Source organism: Oxyura jamaicensis, chromosome 1, assembly GCF_011077185.1.
Source record: "Oxyura jamaicensis isolate SHBP4307 breed ruddy duck chromosome 1, BPBGC_Ojam_1.0, whole genome shotgun sequence".
Taxonomy (NCBI): Eukaryota; Metazoa; Chordata; class Aves; order Anseriformes; family Anatidae; genus Oxyura; species Oxyura jamaicensis.
This window is the reverse complement of record NC_048893.1, coordinates 149,731,252-149,746,620: the sequence shown is the minus strand read 5'-3', so window position 1 is coordinate 149,746,620 and position 15,369 is coordinate 149,731,252. Positions and strand designations below refer to the sequence as shown.

The 15,369-nt window shown below is 39.9% G+C and overlaps 2 protein-coding genes across 6 annotated transcripts in view; one reads left to right on the top strand and one right to left on the bottom strand.

The window, feature by feature from the left end:
* Positions 1 to 1,611, top strand: part of FARP1 (FERM, ARH/RhoGEF and pleckstrin domain protein 1) — a 207,888-nt gene extending 206,277 nt beyond the window's left edge. For all 5 annotated transcript variants that reach the window (XM_035319022.1, XM_035319011.1, XM_035319002.1 and 2 more), the window contains exon 27: positions 657 to 1,611. In XM_035319022.1, coding sequence (XP_035174913.1) covers positions 657 to 738 — 82 coding nt within the window. In that variant the 3' untranslated portion in view covers positions 739 to 1,611. The remainder of the gene's footprint in view (positions 1 to 656) is intronic.
* A 4,794-nt stretch (positions 1,612 to 6,405) lies between these two features.
* Positions 6,406 to 15,369, bottom strand: part of STK24 (serine/threonine kinase 24) — a 54,827-nt gene continuing 45,863 nt past the window's right edge. Inside the window, exons 8-11 of the mRNA XM_035318958.1 lie at positions 15,061 to 15,184; positions 14,559 to 14,627; positions 10,717 to 10,853; positions 6,406 to 9,353 (exon numbers count right to left, since the gene is read on the bottom strand). Of these exons, the coding sequence (XP_035174849.1) occupies positions 9,317 to 9,353; positions 10,717 to 10,853; positions 14,559 to 14,627; positions 15,061 to 15,184 (367 nt within the window). The 3' untranslated portion in view covers positions 6,406 to 9,316. The remainder of the gene's footprint in view (positions 9,354 to 10,716; positions 10,854 to 14,558; positions 14,628 to 15,060; positions 15,185 to 15,369) is intronic.

Below are 15,369 nucleotides of genomic sequence, written 5' to 3'. Positions count from 1 at the left end.
GAGAGCTGGGAAACGAGCACTGCTCTTCCTAAATTACGGTTTGAGCTTACTCATACTGGGAATTAATTTAGCTCTTTTGTATGAAGCATTAACATAACAAAGATCTTAATGTCCTCTCATAATCAAGAAACCTATAATTAAGGTTTAGCCATGTCAGTCTAAAACTTTAAATAAGGCAAATTGTGGGGAAGAGGTAATTAAATAAATTAGTAGAATTGGAAAAAACACAGAAGCCCTTTCTCAGTTCTGGAAGAAGCAGTAACTGCAGCTAAATCACATTTTTTTTCACGTCAGAATCGAGCGACTGTTTTCAACTGCTCATCACTTGGATGATCCAGAGGGGAAAAAAAATAAATTTGGTACTTGCAGAACAAGTTAAACTCTTAAGTTAGTGTATTTTGGGGCCCCTCTCCCCCATTCATCCTCTCTAAACCTCCTTTCACATATGCATTTGGCAGTCATCTGGATCTGTAGCCTCTTGACTTTGGGTAGGGAGCAAAGTAGTAAGCACGACGACGTTTTCCAGAGACGCTGAAAATAAAGCTTTTGTACAACTAATAGCACAGGCAATGACTACGCAGAGAAAAACCTTTCAAGAAACCTCTCCTTAGGAATTTACTATGATTTTGCTTTTGTCTCCTTGTGCCCCCTCACAGATGGATGGAAGTGATCCGAAGTGCCACCAGCTCTGCCTCACGCACTCGAGCTCTGAGTCACAAAGAGCCTCATGCCTATTGACAGCTAAACAAACCACCGTGTCGATTGTCCAGCAGCTGCTGATTTTCTAGAGGACGTTTGAAACATTTCTCCAAGTTTAGTAAAACTTACGTTTGTTAAAAGGAAAAAACAAAAAGTATGGTTTTGCAGCAACCCACGGTTCCTCAGCAAAACTGTGTTTTCCGTACGTTGAAAATAGCTTCCCATCATCCCAGTGGCTGCGGTTCGTTTCATGTCTCGTATTTTGTCATTCTGTGCTGTTTTTAGCTTGTGCCAGTATTAAAATATTGTCCTTATTAGAGTGCCAAATGCCAAAAGACATTTTATTGCCTCAGAGATTGCACCTAAAAAAAAAAAGACTTCACAATCTGAAAACGTTCTCCTGTGAGGCAAACACTATTTCTTTTCTTTACATAAAATATATATTATTTTTTTTTACCATGTTAATCTGTAGACTGCTGAATTTTTAAATGTAGGTGGACTTTCACAGTATAGACTATAATTATATATACAGTAAGCAGTCTAACAGGAATGAGATAACTTTCAGATTTCATGTTGGTTTTGTTGTTTTGTTTTTTTTCCTCCAGTCTTTCTACATTTAATCAACAAGGAATTACTAATTTTCTATCTTTAACAAGGCAACAGTTTACAGCTCACTCTCATTTCCCTTTGGGGTTGCAGATCCATGTGGTATAAATAAACTATAGGATTCCTATCTAACCATTTTTCTCGGTGCAAGTTGACCAAATTGTTCATCTGTTGGCTTTGAAAAGTGAGTACTACTTGCAAGATGAAAAAAAAAAGTTTAAAAATAATCCAGTGCAATATTATTTGGGCTGTTAATGTACTGTGAATGGTATGTACAAGAAGAAATTAAAGGCTGTGGTGACATTCTGCTGTTTGTTTTACAGACTTGAAAAACAAAACCAAAGAACACCTGTATGCCACAAGAACCACAGCTATTTGTAATTAATTTGTGGAGTGTTTTGGTAACCAGCAGGGACTAAGGCAGCGTAAGCTGGGCGTGCTCCTGAAGCCCCAAGCCTTTGCCATGCCTGCTGCACATCCTAGTGTGATGCTTGGTTTTTCTGTTGGCTCTTCAGCTGCTCTGTCCCTCCTGGTGCTCAGTATACAGAGGGACAGGCCCGATCCGCAGCAGAAATGTCCATTTTGTGCACCTGGCTCTAATGGCATCCACGATCATTTTTGGATAGCTGTCAGCCCACTCAGTAGGGCGTCATCACAGAGTCTGCTGTGAGTAGATGCTTTTCCTTATGCTTTAAGAAACGCTCCATCATGAGGCTGGCATGGACTTAGATTCACAGAAGTTCACCATGCTGGAAACGCCTCTCACCACTAAGGGCCTTTAAGCAAGCAGTGCTAGACAGGGGCCAGAACATAACTGAACATACATATCAGAATATAAACATGAGAAATGAAGCTGGGACAACTCTGCCCCCAGCTTTGCTTCTTGTCGCTGTTCACTCTGTTAAATGCTCACCTGTCTGCGATGTAGAAAGTGGCTTACAGCTTTGCTCACAGCAAAAGGGAATAAAATACCTCACCACACTATCACACACACTGCTGTTTGAAGACAGTAAATAAAGCCTTCTTTCTATTCCCCTACCCCACCCCAGAGAAAACCTCAGTGAAAGTAGAGCTCCTGGTGAGTAGCAGGCTGTTGTTGGTCATGGAAAGTTACTTAGGACTGTGTTTTATACAGTACACACACACGCACCCCTGTATCTATGCATGTATTTTGACGTGCATGCATAAGATCTCAAGGAATAGGCTGGGTTTCGAATTCCTTATGACAAGCAGAAGTGCCCCTGGCCAAACCTGAGCCACCCTGACAAAGGAAAATAAACATTTCAGGGCATTTTCTTCAACTGTGTATAAATCCACAAACCCTTGGGCAGGTTGCAGTTGCTCTTTTCCCTAGATTATTTCCCCTTAGAGAGAGAGCTTTAACTTTTGGTTAGGCAGTTGGGCCAGCTGAAGGTCCCTCCCAGCTGAACAAGTCTATTCTATTTTCATTTTAATGTCAACGTGGCTGTAATAAGCACATTCCTCTACAGCACCTCCTCTTTCTGTTTGACACGATGAAGGACAAACCTCACAAGTAGGTAGAAAAATCTGCAGAGCTTTCTCCCAGCAGAAGGTCTCACGAGCTTATCCACACCGAGCTTGTGGCGACCCTTCTTCATAGGGCCAATGCAAGTGGCCCTGTGACGTACGTGAACTGCAATGCTTCGAGCCTGACCAGGACCGGGAGCACTGAGCTTCACAGTGATGAGAAGAGGAAATAACTCAGCAGAGATTAACAGCCACAGGCTTGGGAAGATGAAGCTGAAGAAGAAACGGCGTGTGATGTTCCTCTTCAGTGCAGCAAAGAGCAGCACGACTTTCAAAATAAAAAAATTACTGAGCTGTAAAATAACATCTGCAAACCCTCACCAGCTCTACTTCAGCATTAGAAGAGAAAAGAAACCCAAGCCACCATTCAGGACCTTTAATCCTGCAGCGCTACAGTTGTAAGAATATTATGCACCTCTAAGTATTGACGTAAGTCCTAGCCAAACTCTCCTCCCTCTGGCTCAGGTCTTTTATAACAAGCCACACTAAGCACCTCTGGTGGTTTTTGTTTTCTTTTTTAGGGGAGGAAAAATAGGACAACTGCAGGCTACTGAATATACATTACTTTAAAACAAACAAACAAAAACATATAGGACAGCTTTTTTTCTGGAATGAACTAGAGGAAAAAGAGGCTACAAACATATTTCATCTATTGCAGAAGCCTATGGTCTACACCACTAGAATTTCAAATACAGCTGGCTGCTGGGTCCCTTCGTCTGTCCTTTACAATTCTTATCCATGACGGTGATAACACCCTTTTTTAAATCACTGGAAATTATATGGAGGGTCAGGCCCCCAGTTCAGCTAAAATTGAATTTTATTTTAGATCACTGGGCCTTCACTCATCATCAATGCCAGTTTTTGCTGAGCTCTCAAAAGAAGGAAATCAGATCACAGCTTTTCTAGTTACCATTCATTTTCATGCAAAGAAAGACGAAAATATTTAAAATATTTTTTCCTCTAACATCTAAGGCAAAGATTTTTTTCCATCAATAGTATGATGATGCTTTTTTTTTTTTTTTTAATGGAGCCAGTCAAACTTTTGTTATTTAAATAGGAGTACATTTGTCAGCATTTTTCCTTTTTTTTATTCCTAAGGTTACCACAAAACTGAAATAATGGTAAGAGAATAAAAGCAGCAGTCTGGTGAGTCTTACCTCATGCGTGTGAATAAATCCATGGCTTACTAGAAAGCTGTGGCAGCCAACCACTTGTTAGCCCTGACCGATGTCCTAGTACTGCCATTGACTCAGCGAGGCTTGGAGAGGCACCAGGTTCCCAGCTTCATGTGTCGCTGCGTGCTAGGTCAGCATCCCCGACCAACCACCCCCTTCTCTCAGGGCAGCGGTGGAAAAAACTCAGCCTGCTCACTGCAAGAGACTTACTCTGCTTGTTGTGTGCTATTACTTGCCTTGAATTGCTGGCTTCAAATAATGAACGGACAAAAAGGGAACAAAAACTCCACTAGGACCAACAAAGCTTGGACTCCTGTGGATTTTTTTCCCCACAGGGCTAAGCATCTCCGTGGTTTGTTTATTAAGACGTGAGTCACACTGATATACTCAGACCCACTTATTTTCACAAAATTTTAATTAATTACTTAATTGCTGTTAAGACCGCAATCCATGTTCTCAAATTGAGCTAAAATCAGTCAAAATGTGATAAAGAGACTGAAAGACAAGCTAGCAGGCAGAGACAGGCACTGGGATTGCAGATGTCATGGTAAAGGTCTCTGACTGGAAGAAGCTCTCACGACGAAGCACTCATTTTAGAAACAAAACCAGGGGCAACATCCCACACTTCTACCTAAAACAGAGGAACAAGCAGAACCCAAAAAGCCCAATTTTGACCATTTTTCCTTTTCATTCAAGACTAATTCTGTGGTCTTCCCCATCAAAAGAAATCAGCCAGCCTAATTATGTACGTGCAGATACACGACTCCAGGTGCTAGAGCTTCACCACCCCTAGGGGAGGCAAGAAAGAATTGACAGAGGGGGAGGGAAAAAAAAAAAAAAAAGGGCAGTGTGGCCCTCACACATTTTTTTTAATAGCAGAAAATAGTCATGGAATAGCATTATAGGAGTGCAAATGTTAGAAAGAGTGTTATTCAATGATATGGGTGATTAAAGATGCACTGTTTGGGGTTAAGGTAATGCAACTTGATGTGAGCACTTCATCAGTTTCACTGGGCTGTTAGGATGCAACATAAAAAGCAGGTTTTAAATCACTGCCATTTGTAAATTGGCACGTTGCCTTACTCTAGGACAAACTGTCATAGGAAACTGCATGCATTAAACCAAAACATTACACTATCAATCACTTGTATGTGTGTATTCAAGAAAAAAAATAACTTGATCAAGAAGAGAACTAGAGAACTAATCTTCCCACATGGGCAGGCCATCTGTGAGAGTTAAACTTACTGACTTCCCCCCAGTATTCTCGACATTCTTGCTCAGAAAGCGTTGTTCCAGCTGAAACAAGAGTTCTCTTGTGCAAATTCTGAGATCGTTACAACTGAAATCTGAACACTGATTTATAAACGTCCTGCTGACTGGTACTGACATGCGGACAATGCCTGACCTAGAAACCCACAAGAGCATCCCCTTCGGGGAAGGGACCCCGGAATCTCATCTTAACTGACCACTCAGATGGCGAGATTTCATTAAACGTTTCCTTCTTTATTTCTAGGTCATGTAGTTTACAAGGAGCTTTATTATGTTGGTGTCGAGTGACAAAAGTAAAATTTAAGTACATGGTTATAAACAGGCAGCAACGTTACAGAAAACAAGATATACACTTTAATTGTCCTCTGTAATCATGCTTAGAAAGAAGGCAGAAAACCATTACATACAAGTTGTCTACTGCATATGCTCAGTGCAATTACTAGCACATCTGCAAAACATAGTTAAAAAGAGCAAGCTTGCAGATTTGTGCTATACTTCAAGCTCCTCCCCAGCAACTTACAAAAATAATTGATTGTACTGATCCTTGCATTATACCTGTGCTTATTAACACTTCTGACGATCTTCCAGTGGTGATAGTTTTGAAGGCAAAAATGTTTCCTTAAAAGTAAGGAAAACGAGAAACCTTTACAAATTAGTATCATTATCTTTAAAAAAAATACGTGCCGCCACGTTAAGGAGTAAGCGCTAAGCCAGACGTTTCACAAGTACATTAAAAGCACAGGCAGATGAAGGAGTTAGGGCGGACAGGCTACGAGGTGACCGCAGAACACGGCAGCTTCTTTGCATCCAAGCGCATACCCTTACCTTACCCCTCGCCTACAGAGAAAGCAAACGCCGCAGCTAAACCACCCCAGAGCCTTTGGGTCAGCCGGCCTTACCCACATACGCAAAACGTTAGGAGCGGCAAGGAAACCATGGCACTTCAGGAAAGCGCTGCTCTGTTATTTTACCGAAAGCATCCTCTACTATACTGATCACATCTTCGTACTTTAGTAAACCGGTGATCAACTACAAAGTGCAACTGCAAGGAAAATCAAGTTAAAAAAATAGATTACACATCTGATAGTTACAAAAAGCAAGCCTTCAGTGCAAATGACTGGTTTTATTTTCTCTTTAAACAGAAAGTGAGTTTATTTAATGCTTAAATCTTGAAATCCCTGACAAGTAAGCAGTTCTACTGATTTGTTTGCATAAATAGGGATAACCTGTTGCTTAGAATATTCAAGACTGAGTGAAGATGCATTACCTGCAAAAAATAAAAATAAGAAAGTCGGCGCAACTTTGTAACAAACGTTTTCAGCATGAGACAACCTCTCAAAAATACCAATACCCTTATTTTTCTTTCAGAAACTGAGGCCACGCTTCTTTCAAATGAAGCTCTTCTGTTACCAATACAGATCTTATTTTTAAAGCATCAATACTTTCCACTAGCAAATGATCGTAATTTTACATTCAAGATACAGCACACTTTTTGTCAGTGAATCTCACTTTAAGATAATCTATACTTAAATAATCTATATATTACATACAAAAATACACATCTCTACCATAAACAAGGTCTTGTCTTTTTGTCAATGTCCCAGCCTTTTGGCTCATCAGCCTTGCTGTGTGTCTTACTTATTTCAAGCTCCCAAACCAACGGATACAGCCACCAAGCAAATTCTGTCACAATCTACTCAAATGGAGAAGTATTTTCCTCAACACACAATCCTGGAATGCAACAGGAAAAAGTAACTTGAAAATATACGTATTTATTACTTTGTAAATGGTTGCTCAAAAATAGCGTACCTCAGGACTTCGTACAATTTCCTGATTGAGAAATTCTTGAGATTCCAGCTACCACCATAAATTGCCAGCGCTTACACTGACAGCTTCCATTTTTCTATTCATACTTTGAATGCAAACGCATCTATTTCTTTCCATACGGTCTAACAGCACGTATTTATCGAATGGCTGAATGTTCTGACACAGAGATGTCAGAAGGTGACTTTCCCACTGCACGGTATTCAGCTGGGCACCTCACAACAGCAGAGCTGACTTCGTTTCCTCGAGGGTAAGCCTATCCTTCAAGTTCAAGAGCACAGAAAACAACATGTTTATCGATACCGATCGAGGAGCAGTTACAAAACATTGCTCGAATGTATGCATTGTTCAATTTATCTGGCATTCACTTAACCGTAACGAAAAAGCACGCTGGCAAACGTGTTGTGTCTAAGAATATGGCTACAAGAATGAGATACCCATTTCTTTGAACTATTTTTTTAGCCTGCTCAGTTTCACAGCTGTGTTAGCAAAACAGCGTCTTTAACACTGTTAAATTATTCAATTGATAATTAAGGCGACAAATATGCATATAATAATGGCTAGCATGGTGCTGTGAAGTCCTGCACAACAACCTCACCAGCTTCCAGAATGGTTAGAGACGAAGACTTCTTGTACAAAGCCAGGTAGATGTGCCTATGCTTGTTTTAATCCTTTGTTCAAAGCCTCTTATCTTTGTTTTAAAAAACACACTGAAACAGATAAGGTACCTCACTGCCTAAAACCTAAAATCACCTTTTTTTTTTTTCCATTAAATGAAAAACATGGTCTCTTAGGTACCAGAAGAATAAGCGGCTGCACATAGCCTTGGTGAAACGAGCCAAGGTAAACCTTAAAGTAATATTGTGGGGGGAAAAAAAGCCATCTAATCAAGTGTGAGACTGATGTTACTATTTCCAAGGAAATTTAAAAGCTTAAGTCAGCTATCCAGGAGCTGTCACAGGAATACTTGGAATTTTAGAATTCAAAAACTTTTTTTTTCTCCCCCCCCCCCCCCCCCAGGGTTAGTACTAGGACATGGCATACACCACTCTTGGCTCAGTTTTGCAGTCCTTCTGTCTAATTTCTATCACTTTCAGTAAAAGGACGCACAGATTTCGGCAGCAAGACGAAACACTGAATACATGGATAATTTTTCTTTTACGCTGCAAGACATTAATTTTAATGACAAAAATAGGCATAATGAAGAAACATTTGCCACTGTCTTAGAGCCAACATCTTAATGAGTTATTTCAGAAGAAACGCAAATAAAATTTGTGTGAGCATTCAAATGTGTTTAGGTGGAAAAGAGATTGTACCTGAATTTCACTACAAGCTTCACAAGTATCTATTACTAAAATTGAACAATACATATGGGTCAGAATTTGCATTGGCACAATTTAAAACTGAAGACATGAAAGAGCTCATTCTATAGGAAAAAACAATAATTTAAAGCTTTGAGAGACAAGGTGTGTTCAATTTAAAACAACCAGAAGTAGTACCATAATCAGAAAGTCACACTCTGAATATAGATAAAAAGGAAGAAATACTGGAGAAACAGAATAAAATTGTGTCTTTGCTGAGGTACGAATAGAAGGTTCCATTGTACAGGATTAACTATCTTCCAATGGCAAATCCTTCACATACAAAAAAAATCAATCCAAGATTCACTTACCACGTAATTCAAGATTTACATGTAATAAAGGCAAGGCAATACTCAGTTATGGCCTGTCAAATATTTACCCCACTAACATTATCTACAGAAGCACTTTACCATTTTGTACACAGTGATTCCTTATGCACGTTGAAAGGCTCTCATTTAAAAAAAAGACATTATATACATATCTGTACACAATTCCAACAAACATACTCCATCTCCCAGTGGAATTCTTAAAGCAAGATACCTGAGGTTTCTCAATATCTTCAATTTCTCTATCACAAACCTAAATATACATTGCAAAGTTTACAAAAAGACACCTCCCTGGAATATGTGCATTGTCATTAAAAAAACTATAGCTTTAAGGAGCTGAAAAAGACTGCCTCCATCTGAGAGACTTCATTTTCACTCTTGCACGTTTAGGAACATCCTTCCGCCAAAGGACATTCTGGTGACTGAGGGGAGAACGACTTCAGGACGCGCTTCTTCACTGCAGACACCATTGGATCTCCGTTGTCTTAGAAAAGTCAGAAAGAGTACTTCAGTAGGATGAAGTACTTCCTCCAGCTAGTGAATATCTGAAGAGGAAAAGAAATCATTATTGTCGTGACCTTCACAACAGCATGATGTAACAAGCAGCAACTAGAAGTTATCCTGTTATATGCTGTTGAAGTTCTAGTCTTCTTCCTTCCAGAACAACATCCCCGAGTACTGTCACGCTTCAAAGACAAAAGCCATGATCTGAACAACGCATAAATACACTCCATTAGAACGCTGCTGCTTTTCTAACAGAAGAAAATTTGTGTTCAAGTGTGTTATCAAGAAGTATATGATGATGTAAAAATTCTTTAGGCTATGGGCAAAATTTAGTGATTCCAACTCTCCTGCTTGGCAAGTTTACATCACAATCCTTCCAAAATATTGCTGGGGCAGAAAGCTTCTGTTTCTTAGTCTAACCAGATTCTTAAACCATCTGAAGAAAAATAAACATTTTAATCATATTAAACTTCCAATCAGCTTTACGGAATATCAAAGATCAGAACTGAATGGGGAAGGTAAATGGACTCACTGGGCAGATCTTTTGAGGGTCCCAACAAACCCATTTAGCCAAAGTCCGGAAATGCCGGTTTGACCAATCATAGGAGGAATGAGTATATCAATAGGAACATGTTGAACAGTCATTTTTCAATAATTTGCTATCAAATGGAGAGAGGGTATTACCCATTGCAAGTAGATACAATAAATGATTAAATGATGCATCAGCACATATATTTGGTAGCTTTCAAGTAAGAAGAAGCTGTCTTTTCAGAAGCTGAGTAGCTCCAGAAATACCCGTCAGGCTGTGGAACAGTTCAAATTCATTGTTAAGGTGGATCCTGCCGTTCATTTCTTTACGGAAGGGGCGCTACCATGTTGATGTACTAGCTCAGTACCATCCCTAGAGTAAAAAGAACTTCACCCACACGACCCATCAACAGACATTCCTTATGAACATTTCTTTTCTTCAAAGAAAAGAGAGCGTCCGACTGTGACAATAAGGTATTATGGCTGAGAAAAACAGCAGAAGTCCAAAGAAGCAGAGCCATGACAAAAAGAAAAAAAATGCAGTGTATCTCCAAAGACAAAAACGGTAACTGTTGCTGTCATGAATAGTACAGGTAAGATCATTTCTGGCATCCACAAATGACATGCCCAGTGAAAGCCTGTCTCCACAAGATCATTTTCAGCTGCAATTGCAGGAACAGAAGTCAACCATCACTAGAAGATGGTTGGGTTGGTTTTTGTTTGTCTGTTTTGACACATAAAGGAAACAACTGTAAACACAAAAGTGTACTTTCCTTTATTAAAAAAGAAATCCATTCCTTCCATTTAGCACTAGTCACATGCTTGTAGAGTTAAGATCTGCCATTTTCTGTAATCCTTAGTGAATTATTTCATTACCTCTGAAGCCTCTGCACTAGGTGTGACACCATGTTATCGGCAATGCCTGGAGAAGCCTCTTCAGCTAAATAAATCGCCTTTCTCAGTTCTTCTATGGAATCTGTGTTGCCACCACACACTTCACTTTTCTCTTTCAACTGAAAGAAAAAAAGGAAGTGACACATTCATAATATATTCATAATATTTCCAGAAACAACGTAATGCAAAATCTTGCTAGAAGGTAACTGCTAGTGTTCACAGTGTCAAGATTTGACTTTCATTATACACCCGCACATCCTGAAGACCTTTTTCTTCCTGAAGTTAATCTATGCAGTAGTTATTTGGGTGTCATTTATCCTCACAAGATTTCAGTCATTCACATACCCTTTTCATTCAAAATTCACGACGCTATCCCTCAAATCACGCACTGTTTAGCTGGAGCTGCTTGGTTTCAAGATGTGTTGCTTACACATGCACTTTTGTGTACCTCTTGTACACCTACATGTTACGCTTGGACACCAAGAGCGCATTTGTGCCAACACTGTTAAAAAATGTTTTCACTGCCAACACGTGTAACAGAAAATCCTAAGTGCTCTCATCTTCCCCCTGAAACAAAAGATCCCACAATCAGGCAGGAACCGGGGGTCTGAGAGGGAGGGTCTCAGCGCTCAGCTTATGTAGGTGCTGCTGGAAGGTGCAGAGTACAGCTGGTAAAATTGTATCTTGGAACTCACGGTAGAGCTTTCAAAAGTCTTAGCAGGGTCTGGGCCTCCTTAGAAGAAAGCTTCATTTTACTAGCAGTAAGGGTGAAAGAAGGCACGGTCGTCTTTCAGGGACTGGGCTTTCCCCAGCAGGCCGGATGGCTGCACTTACAAAGTGCCTCTCCACTTTTACCACTACAGCAGCTGTCAAGAGGTGCTTTTGCAGCATCCTCTTCTATCAACATTATTCCTTAGAGGGGGGGAAAATGGTGAAAAAAATACTCCAGTAGGAGGCTGACTGTGCGTATAAGTGCCTTGGACCAAAGGGCGTCAGAGTTGTTTATACAGAACTGAAGAAGAGTGGAACAACTTCTCTAGAAACTGTTCAGTTGGTTTAAGAGTTCTCTGAATTCTGGAGCTATTGCTGGTCTGCATCAAAAATAAATAAAAACGTGTGCGCACAGATGTGCATGCCAGTAATGAAGGAAACAGTGTCAACAACGGAACACGTGGCAACTTTGCACCCTTTTCTGGGATGTAATTTGTGCATGCATACACTTTTGGCCCCGGTCAAGTAGAGCAGAAGGTTTAGTTACACAGTAGAAGCATGATCCCCAGTAAGCAGCAGAAAGCAGAATGAATGTATCAGGACACCTTTTGGAGCTTGGTATTAACACAAGACATTCCAGAGGGAGCAAAGTAGCAGTGAAGTACTTCAGAGGTGTCCAGTGAGAAGAGGCATCATCCCATCATGCATTCAAGTGGCCTTTCAGGCATTACTGAAGGAGACTTTCAGCAGCTGTCAGCAACAACAGCTCAGGAGATGCCATCAGCACCGAGGAAAAGCTTCTTATTTAAAGAGGAATCTGAGTCTTGCAAGGGAAATCGTATAGGAAATAGTAATTGTTCTGATTCCACATTTAGTGATGGCTTCTAGGAAAGATGTTAGGGCACCCTTCTGAAAATAACACAGGTCTGGAGGTTTTAAAGCACGTGGCTGGGACAACAGGAAATCATGAGGACACCACAGGTGTACAACAGCTGACATACAATGGCAGCAGGAACAAGGTTTGTGCACTCTTCTTTGGCTGCTGCTTGTGTTCTCTCTTCATTGCACCCCCGATGCTCAAGGAAGAGATCTTGTTAAAGCACAGGTAATGGGAAGACACAAATGCCTTTTTTCCTCACTAATAAATGACCCTTTCTTAGTCAAAACTGGGAAATCACAGCGTGAGGACAAAATGATAGAAGATAGCTGGGAACATCACAAAGGATACCTTCAGATCTGCCTCAAAAAGGAACCCAGAATGGGTCTCAGCATGCAGTTCAGAGCAAGCATCCTCTGATAGAGAGGAAGGAACCACATCAGGGTGGTAGCTGGTCACTGAAGATAACAGGTAACTGACAAGCATGACTTTATTCATTCCCAGGGCTTTTGTTTTGTTTTTAAAAAACAGCTTTGCTTAGGAGCACCAAGCTTCAGATCACTACTAGCACCAGAGGCAGGGCCCAATAGTTGAACAAACCTCTCCAGTCACAGCTCCTGATTAAGGTGTATCAGAGCTCAACTGAAAATGGCTTTTACATCTACAGTCTTCTACGTCAAAAGCTTTGAAGACACCAAGATGACAAAAAGCTCTATATACCTAGTTTTGTCCTTCTTGGAGGAGTTCTGTGGTATCTCATTAATTTACCTGGCAATAATTCCTGAAGGTGCAGCTGTGTCTTTGCTAAACAAATGGAGCCCTGAAATGTAACAGACTGCTTCTCCCAGAGAGCAGAGAGTTGCCATGCCCTTAAGAAAAAGGAAACCCTGCAACGAAATTCTGGAGCAGTTTGGAAAAGTTGTGGCTCTCCACCAGAAGCTGCATGAAAGAGGAGTATGAAGCATGAACCAACAGCAGACTAAGACCTCCCACTGCATGAACAAGTGTTTGAGGAAGAACTTCTCTGTAGCTTCTACACACTGAGGACATGGAAGTAGATGGCAGTCTTAAGAAACAGAGTGTAAAATGTTTCTGTTGCTGCAGCAGTGCTAGGAGAATTGTGCAGCAACAGGGGACAACAAGCAGCAATAAAAAGAATGGCCTTGAAAATGAGAAGGGCAAGCAAGAAAGGGCAGAAGAATAATAGAGCAACTAGTTAGCAATACCATGGGGAGGAAGAACGCAGAGCAGAGATCTCCAGAAGACATGTAAGAAAGGGCATGGTGGAGAGAAAGTGAAAATAAAAAAGGATAAAAATGGAGGATGGACTGAGGAAAATAGTGGACTCAAGAGCAACATCGTGCTTGATAGGGGAGAAGGAGGAAGAAGACCTAAAGGAGATGCAGAGCAACAAGATAAATATTTGGGAGATGGGAAAGTAGGGAATATCCTTCCTGAGCAGCATGCAAAATTTTATAATAACCTTCTGCATCATGATTTCATTCACTAGAACAAAATTAAGACAACATTTTCACTAGAACAACTTCATTTCTGTAATGGTTACAATGGCTGAAAGCATTATTTAAATAAAACCTTTCATAGCAAAGATAGGATGAGAGGGCAGGGTTTTTTGTTTGTTTTGTTTGTTTTTAAGATAGAGTTCTATCAACCCTTGTAAATAATCACATATAAACAAATATCTTCCCCTTCATGTGATTTTTATTTACCTAAGTATTTGGAAAAACAAATATAAAACCATATAGAATTCAGAACGGAAACAAAATACAGTTTTCAATCTGAAATTCAAAAGTTAAATTCTTACTGGGCTGGGATGCAGCCAAGTATTGGAACAGTGAAGAGCTTAAATTTTGTAACAGATAAAATGATGCATAAAATGTTAAAGAGATAAAGCAGTGTCAAAATAAAAAATAAATAGGAATGCTCTAATCCAAATACTTACTTACCTTTCCATTTTTCATATCAATTGTTTTCAGCTGTTAGCTTGCAAGCATGCGATTGCTTTAGTATCAGTGCTGTTGCTACAATGTTTAAGTATCACTGTTAGAAGCTAAACTAAGATCTTAACTGACACACCTGAAGGCAAAGGCTACCAGTAAAACTAATGCAGTAAGTTCTAAATGGGTCATAGAAACCTTTGTAGAAAGAAACCCTTTCATCACTTTTTTTCCAGAGATATAAATCCTAGAATTGCTTAAGCTTTAAAGCAGTAACTTACCTCTGCAAATAAAGGGGATATAACTGTAGACAGGCATTGGGATAGAGGCCTCTTTGGGATGTCCTTCTCCTTAGGAGAGAACAAAATTTGCAACAATTTCATTTCTGAAAAGAAGCATCTTCATTGCATTCTGTTTCTAATCAGTGGGGAAAAAAATAGCTCCAACATGCCACACTTCATGAAAAATGTGTTTCTATGTATATACAAATATGTAAGTCATCTTGCCACACGGTGCTTTATTCCAAAGCACTGCGGAGAATAGAGGCTGAATTGAAGTTTAAGGCTCTGGCACTCAAATATCTGCAAACTCAAAATTATGAAAAAACTCCTTCCAAGCATTCACCAAATCATATGCATGCTGATATTTACAGAAAGTTTCACAATTTACATGCTTTCAGAGTTATAAAAAAAAAAAAAGACTTGTGAAAAATGCTAAATCACCCCATTAAATTATTAAAGCAACATTTATCTCCTCTTACAATACAATCAACATTTCAAGCACCTTGTTTCTTTGAAACTCCAAAGGCTGGGCTGCTCCGTTCTCTAGATTCTTGGGGTCCTTTTCTCTTATGGTGAAGATCCACTCTCCTGAATCACTCCCACCTGAAGCCTGGCCATCTGGTTCACTTTGAGGAAAGAAAAAGGAAAAAAAAAGGAAAGAAAAAGAAAAGGATTATTGTTCATGTTCCTTCAACACGTAACTTCCATTCAAGACCAAAAATCAGGATTCTGTTGTGCAAGCCAGTGAATATAAAGACAACTGTGAAAAGTAATGCAACTTATCTTTTTGAGAAATTAAAGGCTTTTTTTT